Source organism: Tetrao urogallus (assembly GCF_951394365.1).
Source record: "Tetrao urogallus genome assembly, chromosome: 3".
In the NCBI taxonomy this organism is placed as follows: Eukaryota; Metazoa; Chordata; class Aves; order Galliformes; family Phasianidae; genus Tetrao; species Tetrao urogallus.
In genome coordinates this window covers 43939377-43949737 of record NC_136815.1, presented here as the reverse complement: position 1 = coordinate 43949737, position 10361 = coordinate 43939377, and the positions used below count along the sequence as shown (strand labels likewise).

The 10361-nt window shown below is 44.2% G+C and overlaps 1 protein-coding gene across 3 annotated transcripts; it reads right to left on the bottom strand.

The window, feature by feature from the left end:
• Positions 1–207: 207 nt before the first annotated feature.
• Positions 208–9772, bottom strand: AQP4 (aquaporin 4; the record flags this gene model as incomplete). 3 transcript variants are annotated; one of them, XM_079534030.1, is made up of 5 exons in its annotated part: positions 208–486; positions 2980–3060; positions 3943–4107; positions 5030–5444; positions 9705–9772. In XM_079534030.1, the coding sequence occupies 5 exons, from the start codon at positions 9770–9772 to the stop codon at positions 208–210; spliced, it is 1008 nt and encodes a 335-aa protein (XP_079390156.1). The 3 variants fall into 3 exon arrangements, with proteins under 3 accessions (XP_079390156.1, XP_079390157.1, XP_079390158.1); XM_079534031.1 differs by lacking the exon at positions 9705–9772 and adding an exon at positions 9531–9562; XM_079534032.1 differs by lacking the exons at positions 2980–3060; positions 9705–9772 and having other exon boundaries at positions 5030–5437.
• Between the last annotated feature and the right edge of the window lie 589 nt (positions 9773–10361).

The following is a 10361-nucleotide window of genomic DNA, read 5'->3' as shown; positions in this document are numbered from 1 at the left end:
ATGGGGAATCATAATTATAATGAAGTCCTAATATTCCAGCTGAGCAGATGTATGTTTTGTTGATGCTACTACCACACAGCTGCCTTCACCACACCTTTTAAGAAATGGTAGATACTCAGTTTAGAGGAGATCTGTTTCTTTAATAGGTGGAAGAATATCTGTGGACTCGCTGGCAGGCTGCTCTCTGCTTTCAGTGCTCCTTGCTAGTCATACAGAAGACAGCACCTCACTTGATGGATCTCTTCCCTTCTTGTCCTCACTCCTGTCAATATCAATCACATGGACAACGCCAGGCTTCAAAATCAGGTCGTCGGTCTCTACATGGCTCCTGGTGTCATCCACTTCTATGTATTTCCCTTTGGACGGCTGGGCAGCTTTACTGAAGACGTCTTTAAAACGGCGCTTGAGCTCCACATCTGGGCAATAGACATACTCGTACAGAGCACCAGCAAGGACTGCTCCTATTATTGGTCCCACCCAGTAAACCTACAAAGAGAGGTGGAAAAAAACATTAGCATTAGGTTCCAGAGCAAATAAAGAAGCCAGAATCTCAGAGAAAAGCATGTCACTGCAGACTTCATTCAGAAAACTTTCTGAAAATGAAAAATGTCCTGGCCCAATCATTTAAACCAACTCTGTTTTCCAGAAATGCTTGGTCACACAGTTCATTGGATTTCATGAACTGGGATAAAATCTGACATCGTATCAGTTTACAAGGCAGAGAAGTCTAACTACCCAAGGTTTCACAGAAGGTGACGTAGAGTTCAGCGGTGAAGTGAATTCTCTAAACTGAGGCATGAAACTGGTCAAAAGGCAGTCTCTTAGGCAGTTAATGGCATTCGTTCCATGCATTTTTTCTTACCTCTATGCTTTCTCTCAGTCTCCCATCTCTCACATGCCTTTTGTCCACTTCAGAAATACTCTCTATTCACCTTGAATGTAATCACCTAAACCACCTCACATCGTGTGGGTGCAGATCTTCCCTAAAAATTCCTCTCATGCCAGCACTGAGGGAATCACCAGAGCATGTACCATATGAAGCAGAGGAGAAGAGGGAACTATGGTGATGTATCAGTGAGGTAGGGATGCTGTTTCCTTGATGTCTGAAAAAGATCTCATTCTACATATCTGGTTAGCAACCTCCTGGAGTGGACAGGTTGAATAGCTTGTTGGGTTCTGCAACTTATTAACTATACCCAACAAAACTGAAGTTCAAGTTCTTCATCATCTTTAGTTGGATTAATCATAGATATAACATTTCTATAACACAGATCTTTGTGGGGTTGGGTATGACTTGTGAAATACTACTCTGTAGTTATGTACAACACACAGTTGCTCTGGCACAGTCTTTTTCTAGACTACCAAGAGTAAGGTGGTTGAGAAGCAGCCCCATATCCTCAAAGGAAAATGGGTTTGTCAACTTCAAACCTCTTTCCAAGAAGCCTTCTCTAAATTTTCATTGTTTATTTGCCAGCTGTAGATAACATATTTGTGCTCTTTGCAAGATGCCACACAAAATAAATACCAGTGTAGAAAACTGATCTTTCTGCATTTTTACTCCAAAATGATTAAAAGATTGTAAGGAAGCAATGCCTATCCTACTGTATACATACAAGCAGTTCTACTTCAATATTTCAGACTCACATTTCCAAAGAGGCCAAATTTGACTCTTGATCCAGAAGACTTCAACAGGCAGGCAGCTATCTTATTATCTGATCTGATAAACAAATACGACTGACACGCACAACTTTGGAGCGTACCTATCTATATTAGTATGACATGCAGCAGTTCTGTAATATTAGTAGGTGCAAAGGCCTCTCATGCTAATGTCACTGCTTTGAAGGAGGAAAAAAAGGCCTGATTCCCAAATGACCAGCAGAGAAAGCTAAGCTTCTCCTAAAACTTTCTACATAGTAAATTTGTTTATTGTTTACAGCTTTAGTCGCAAATTACAGGCTCCCTCAGAGTATGGATAATTAATCTTGTGAAAAACTACAGCAGATTTTTCATAGGAACAAGCCACTCACTGATAACTGGGTAAATCTGCCTCAATAGGATAACTCTTGGGAACAAAATTACACATGGTATCGTGTTTGCAGAATTGGAGCCTCAGGGACTGAAAACAATGCTATTTCTGTTATTAGCTTCAGTGGGAGCAATGTGGGCTCCATACTTTAAAAATCAAGAAAATCCTTATATGTTCTGCAATACTCAGCTCCCACAGTTAGTACTAAAAGCATCCCTGGAAGTGCTTTCCCTGTGTTTAATTAGGTGAGGCTGAGCTGTGATCCATCTCTCCCTATAAAATGTTCTTAAGTTTAGTAGTGGGATGCTACAGAAAGTGCAACACTCACAGTGTGTTTATTAAATTGTTTCCTGCACAAACACTGCTGGTTAAGCCAATCTGCTTTCTAATCAAAGCAGATAACATCTGGTCCAGCTCATAAAGACCAAGTTGCAACCCCTTCATCTCTCGCTGTGGGCATTTGCTATGGCAGGTTCTCCCTCTGGAACACAGAGGAGTCCCCGCTCTCATATTGTGTCTGCCCCAATTTGCCATAGAACCAGGTGAAATGTGAAGCCAACAGAATTACTTTCATAACTTCTCACCAGCATGACCTGAGGGTTTGCAATCTGCCTTGGAGGACTTTTTCTGTCTTACAGTTCAATCCTTCCCATCCCACTGGACTGTTTTGTTTTTGTTGGTTGTTTGTTTGTTTTGCTTTTTTGGTACAATGTTCTTCTACCCCAGTTACTCCCTCCACAAAATGGCCCCCAAGTAGCTAGATGCTATCCTAGCATGCTGCCTACTGCACTGCAGTCCTAGATGTGAACCAGGATTGTACTACAGTGGGTGGCATGTCAGCACCTGTCTTCCCAGTGATGGTCTTAATGGGACGTGTAAAAAATTGAGTGCTTTATGAAAAAATGTGATGGATGTTTGCTGCTAGGAGGAAGGAAGCATGAAAACAGAGTTACCCATTGGTTTTCCCATTTTCCCATGATGACAGCAGGTCCAAATGAGCGAGCAGGGTTCATACTGGCACCAGTGTAATTGATCTAAAATAGGGCAAAATGTTGCATGTTATTAGAACCTCAAGGGTAGTGATTCAGTGTCTTTCAGTCCTTTTATTATGGGAAAATCTGGTATTGCATAGTGTCTAATCCTAACAATGGGTATTATTACTCTCCAGAGTCTAATTACAAAATTAACAAAGCTATCACATGAACAGGCAGAAAATCTCAGAATTAGCACCCTACACAAGAAGATCCTCCTGCTGTTTTCAAACTGTTTTTGACATGGATCCATACAAAATATGAATAACATGTTTTGGGCTCCTCACTACAAGAAAGACACTGAGGTTCTGGAATGTGTTTGGAGAAAGGCAACAAAGCTGTGAGGAGTCTGGAGCACAGATCTTATGGGGAACAGCAGAGGGAACTGGAATTGCTCAGTCTGGAGAAGAGGAGGCTCAGGGGAGACCTTGTTGCTTTCTACAACAGCCTGAAAGGAAGTTGTAGTACAGTTGCAGTTGAGCTCTTCTCCTAGGTAACTGTGATAGGACAAGACAGAATGGCCTCAAGGTGCCTCAGGGGAAGTTCAAGTTGGATATCAGGAAACATTTCTTCTCCAAAAGAGTGGTGATGCATTGGAATGGGCTGCCCAGGGAGGTGGTGGAGTCACCGTTTATGGAGGTGTACAAGAAGCTTTTAGACACTGTACTAAGGAACATGGTTTAGTGAGAAATACTGGTGGTTGGTGGCCAGTTGGATGATCTTGGAGGTATTTTTCAATCTCGGTGATTCTAGGCTTTTATGATTCTATAATACAGCAGCTATACAGTCATAGCAGCTATAAAGTCTACAGAAGTTTCCATTTGCTTCTGAAGTAAGCATAAAGGGATAAAAGCTCTATTTTTCAAAAAGAAGGCATTGACTTACAGCAAATAAATGTCCAATCGCAACAGAAAATCCAATTGCTAAAGCTACTGAACCAGTGACATCACTTCGTTTTGAATCACAGCTGGCAAAAATAGTAAAAACCAGCTGGAATGTAATTATCAGCTCCACCAGGAGTCCATGGCCAGCGGAAAGATCCCCATGTACCTGGAGGAAGGGAACACAGGAGATGAAGCAAAGGTGATTTTGTAAATCAGAAAGACACCACCTACATTAATTACACTTCAGTGAACGGTATTTCGAAGTGATACGTAGTGAAAGACAACAACGAACTCTTAGAGGCACACATTCTCAACCCTCTCCTCCCCTTCCCTTTTTTTTTTTTAATTTGAGAGCCATGGAAAATTACTGCTGGACTGACAACAGACGGCTTGCCAGTAACACCCAATGGGAACTTCAAAGTTAGACTGCAGAAATATCCTTTATTTTTACACAGGGATTTGCAAAGGCTGCACTTCCCCTTCACTGTTTTTTTTTTTTTTTTTTTCTTTTTTTTTTTTTTCCTTGGGAGTGCTGTAATTTACTATTCAATTATAAATTCATTAATTAGCCCTAACTTAATTAATTTAAATTTCAATTAAAATTTAAGCAGTGCACAGCTCAAGTGCATTTTTAATAAGTCCTGCAATAGGGCTAACTGATGGCATTTCTTATTAGTTTAGAACAAAGCTGAAATCTCAGTCACAATCTATTTCAAAAGTATGTCATTTTAAATTGATGTTTTTTCAATCCTCATCATAACGGCAGAGAATTAATTTCCCCTCCCCAGTCCATAATAAAATGGCATTTCATGCATATATTATTTAAATTCTGCATGTAAATTAACATTACCTGCTGTCATCAGATTTAGGGAAGTTCTAGAAAAGTGTACTTCTATAAAAAGAATAGCTTAGACATAGTGTTGCATAAAGCCATCCTGGGGAGAGCTTTAAACCCTTTCTGGATGCTGTAAATAAACCAGCAAGCTCCTAAAATCTCTACTCAAGCTCTCTTTATTCTGTGTGATGCTGCTTCTATGTTCTTAGGCTCTGAGTTACTCTACTGCACGCGCTGGAGCAGAAGTGATTACCGCAGTGACTCCCAGGCCTCCCACCACACTCGGTGGTGTGATGAGGTAGAGGATGCCAGCTCCCACGATGGCTCCCAGGCACTGGGCAAGAATGTAGAAGACCGACTTGGCGAGGCTGATCTTTCTTGTGCAGACCATGGCCACAGTCACCGCAGGGTTGATGTGGCCACCGCTGATGTGTCCAAAGCACTGCACCATGGTTGCAATGCTGAGTCCAAAGCAGAGAGAGATAAGGACCATGTCTACGGGCAGTGGCTTCTCTGATCCACCCCAGTTGATTGTAGAGCCGAGGCTGAGGAGGACAAAAATCAACATGGCCAAAAATTCTGCTGAAACGGCTTTCCAGAAGGGCTGAGTCCAGACTCCTTTGAATGCTACCATGATGCTCTCACACTTGCACAGTCGTCCACACTTACTGAAAAGGAAAACAAATCTTCATCAGAAATCACCAAATAAGCCTAATTCTCTCCTGTAAGAGGGTTGATATTTGGAAAGCTTGGAGGGGAGGCTCAAAGCAGAGTACCCTTAGAAGGGAACAACACTGAACACATGCGCTGTCCTTAAAACATTGCTGGAGTTCAACAGTCTGCAGGATGTGGAGCAATCAGTCATCCCCTGTGATAAGTCTGTTCCTGTACCTTTGGTTCATGCAAAACAGACCCTTTATTTTTTCTTATGTAAGCATGAAAATAAATGCATTCTTCCATCCTAGGTGACCTCTGCCTAACTAGGAGCCCTACCACTTTCAATGGCCTGTTAACCATCATGCCCATTAAATTGGTGGATATCCTCTTTCACTGATCAAATGTGAACTTTTCACAAGGTAGGTGCAATAGTTCAGTAAAAAGCAATATTACAGAATCACAGAATGTCTTGGGTTGGAAGAGACCTTGAAACCCACCCAGTCCCACCCTGTGCCATGGGCAGGGCTGCCACCCAGCAGCTCAGCTGCCCAGGGCCCCATCAAAGCTTGAGTGCCTCCAGGGATGGGGCACCACAGCTTCTCTGGGCTGCTGTGCCGGCGTCTCACTACCCTCTAAGTAACGATTTTTTCCTGATATCTAACCTAAATTGTCTAAATTTAGTTTAATGCAGTTACCCTGTTTCCTATTACTATCAGGAAAAAAAAAGTTGGTTCCCCTCCTGCTTGTAAGCTCCCTTCACGTACTGAAAACTGCAAGAAGGTCTCCCCAAAGCCTTCTCTTCTCCAAGCTAATCAAGCCCAAGTCATAGTCAAACAAGCATAAGCCCATACTGTAGTCAAAACCTAATTCATTTTTACAATAGAATAGTGATGGAAGGTTGCCTCGGGATCTGTAAGAGGAAGTTTATTTTTCTGAACACTCACACAAACAAATATTTCAATTTGTATTTATACAAAGCGCAGTTTCTCCTTTCTGGATAAGATTGAATCCAGCCAGGAGAATGGATGCAGTCCTAAATTCTGACTTCTACATCAACCATGCAGTCAGTAAAGTCTTTTCTGTTAGGCTAAGTGTGCAGAATAAGTAGTAGAACAGAACAACATTTTCTGCACATTTGGTGTGTACAAGTGTGTGTGGCAAAGAAAGAAGTGTCTTGGATTTTCCACTGTCTGGAAATGCTATTTATTAGTCTGCACACCCTTCGTGATGAGTTACAATCTTGCTAGATGCTCAAATACCTATGAAAGTGGGTCACCAAAGAAAAGTTATTTGTGGTATTAATAAATTAGGAGAATGAGCCAAAAGGGAAGCATTTTAATTAGTTTCTAAGGAATGCTAACAAGATTCTTCTTTAAAAACAAAAGCAAATAAAACCTCAAGCCCCTCCAAAAACAAACAAACAAACCAACAAAACAAAACAACAACAACAAAACCAGAACAGAAAACAAAAGAAAGAATACAGCTGCTTTGGGAACAGAATTTCAAGTGGAAGATGGATGAATTTATGTTCAGTTATCTAAGGTAACCGAGCCACAATGCATATTTAATACCACTTACATCAGAAAGAAGCATAAAATGCATGTCTAGTCATTTCAAGTTACAGCAAGAGGAATGGACCATGAATTTCTTAATAGCTGGGGAGAGTTAGAGAACAGCAATTTAACTCTGTGACTCGAGCAAATAATTTGTTTCTCTGTCTCATTTCTTACGCTAATTCTTTGTGTATATATGTGTATATATATAATTTTTGGATAGGCCATTTGCACTCTCTCTCAGTTCTTTGGACTCTCAGATGAAAACAAGAATTACATTACATCCTGCAAGTGGTTGTTGTAAAACAGTTGTGAAGTGATCTGGCAGACTCAACTTTGAGCAGGACTTGTTTCACTCAAAGAGAATAAAAACCAGTATGTCAAAAGTGAGAAGAGTCAATCCCCAAATCTGATTTTGTGTTAAGACAAACTGAAATAGTTTTTGTAAGATCTTATATTAACAGGCAATTAATGACCAGCTATCAAGATCCAACTGTTTGTTCAAAATGGCTCCAAATTCACCTTCTCTTGCGGTAACGAAACCACAGCTGTCCTCACCCTCCTTGCTAGATCCTCACCAACAATTCAGTTCAGTGATGTGAGTAGGTCACAGGAGCAATATCTGTACTGAGAAGAGCTCAGTGTCCCAGAACATGTCCCAGGTGAACAGATCGTGTACGGATCTGTCATATTCCGAACCCGTGAAAATAAACCTGGTGCTCACTGGATGAGCATTACTGGAAGCAGCACTCATCTCTTCACACCTATCTTCATTGGGATGCAAAATTGGTTTTCCCAAGCTCTAGCTTACACCTACTTTGGCGAGGTACAAAATAAAGCCCAGACTTGATGTTTGGACTAGATGATCTTAGCAGTCTTTTCCAACTTAAATGATTCTATGATTCTGTAACTTCCACAAATTTTACTACTGCTGAGGACACAAGGAGGGCACCAGATGTATTTGGAACATGGGAAGACAGGATATGGGGACTCATGACTTTGTCCCAGTGTGCCTGATCATCACTTTCTGTACACAGAGAACTGCAGATGTGCCCAGCCAGGCACCCATCATGGAGATCAGACCTCATTCTGCTGCACCAACTGAGATCAGATGCCATCCATTTAGCCAATGTCATTTACAGCCCTCAAAATGCAAAAATGCTACATGGATTTTTGTATGTAACTCAAGCACAAAAGTTTGTTCATCAACATGAATGAAGTTTATACTTATCCTAAATAGCATACTGCATGGAAAAAAAAAGCAACAAAACATCCCAAATGGTAGAACTCTACTGCCAGTCATACTTTGATAGTTAATGACCTAAACACCTATTTTAATGCTGTTTTTTTTTCTCTGAAGCAGTCTGCTTCTCTATAATATTAACACCCAATGAAACATCCAGTTGTCACAGCAGGTTTTATTTCAAGCTGCACAACTTTATTCCCCACAGCAAAAATGAAAGAAAATTTAGCTTCCTCCCAACCACTCACATAGAAAAGATTAATACGAGCTTAATATCACTTTCCCCCCCCCCCCCCCCCCCTTGAAGTCCAGGTTCTCACTTAAATCCAAAGGCTCTCAGCATCTTAGAAATCAATATTGTCTCCACCTCCCACTGTCCCATCATGCACACAATTAACTTCAAGGCGTGAGATGGGAAAGAGATGAGTGCCAGGTCTGAAGCTGATAAGAGACTTCTAAGATTTGCCATCAAAGTTGCAAAGCAATTTTTGGAGTAGCTGCTGCTCGCAGTTCCCTTCCACAAATAAAAAATATAACAGAAAAACAGAGCAGCGCTTTCAGGTTACAGTCACACATTCATTTCCAATGGCCACACTTGGAGCTCTCTGGTCTAGAATCACACAGCACACGGAGTTTGATGGGACACGGGGTGGGTGCCGCAGCTCAAGTTGCCGTCACGGTCTAAAGAGTCTGGGGGTATGGGGCAGCCTTATTCTGGGCTCACGCACTGTCCAGGGCTGCAGAGACAGTTGCGGCTCTGAAGCCGCAACAATATAAATAATAACAAAGGCTTCCTAACAAATCCCAAAGGCACTTTTAGCATTCGCTCCTCCCGGCTGATGCCACTGAGGGCAGAGGCACAGCCCGGCACGGCACGGCAGCCGTGCGAGCGCGGCAGCTATACGCGCCGGCATCTCAGACGGACGCTGGGCACCCTTTGGCACACCGTCTCATTTTCCGTTATGATGTGAGCGAGCGGCTGACAAGGGTACCCGCGGCAGGTGGGAGGAGGGGGCAGGGAAGCCGCTTTCTGCGGGACCGGAGCTCCGCACACGCACCTCTCTCCACTCTAAGACCGCAAGCGGAGAATGAAACTTTTCGGGCGCGGAACGGAGACGCTCTGCAGCCCTCCGTCCCCACTTAGCGCACCCACGGGCGACAGAAATGTATCGCCTTCGTGTCGCCGAGTTAGCCCTGCAAGCCACCGCACCCCGAGCCCCCCGCTCCCCGGGGGTCACCTTCTCCCCCGAGCTGGCCGACCCCTCACTCTTTCTCTCCCTCCCTCCGCGGAGCGCACTCACCCGCGGCGCGGCGCGGCCGCCCGGTCGCTCATGCCTGTCCGGCAGCGCGGAGCCGCGGCAGCGCGGGCGCGGAGCAGCGGAGCTCCCCGGGTGGGCGCGGGGTGGGCGCGGGGCGCGGGGGGAAGAGGGGGGCGCGGCTCCCGAGCGGGCGGCTGCCGAGCGGCGGGCCCCTACCTGCTGCTGCGGGAGGGCGGAGGGCGCTTGAGACGCTGCCGCCGGAGCCGCGGGTCATTTGCGATCATGTGAATATGCAGATTGGTGCGGGGGGTTCGTGGCCGCTGGCGAAATGAGGGAGCCGGGGCCGAAGGGAACCCGCCGAGATCCCGAGGTGGGGGCTGCGCGGCATGGGGAAGAGCTCAAAGAGCGCTCTGCTTCTTCCAGCTGCACGCTGGGCTCACAAAAGTAGTGTGTAAGGCACTCTGCAGGCAGAGAACTTCGTCCGTCTCTTGTACCTACTGGTACCTCACCAGGTAACCTCACCAGCAACACTATATGTTGCATAACGTGGCGTTCAGCTTGCTCCCCTTTGCAACGTTCGGCAAAGTTTTGCCTACTGTGGGAAATTAATGGAGGCCACTGTAAAGAACTGATGAAACTATGCTGTGATGCTGCCCCATTGGGTTTTATGGATTTAGTATTTTTCCTATAGAATCATTTGAGCTGGAAGGGACCCTTAAAGGTCATCTCATCCAATTACCCTGCAATGAACGAGGACATCTGCAGATCAGTCAGGCTGCTCAGAGCCCCATCCAGCCTGACCTTGAGTGTCTCCAAGGACAGGACTTTCACCACCTCTGGGCAACCTGTTCCAGTGCCTCACCATACTCATTG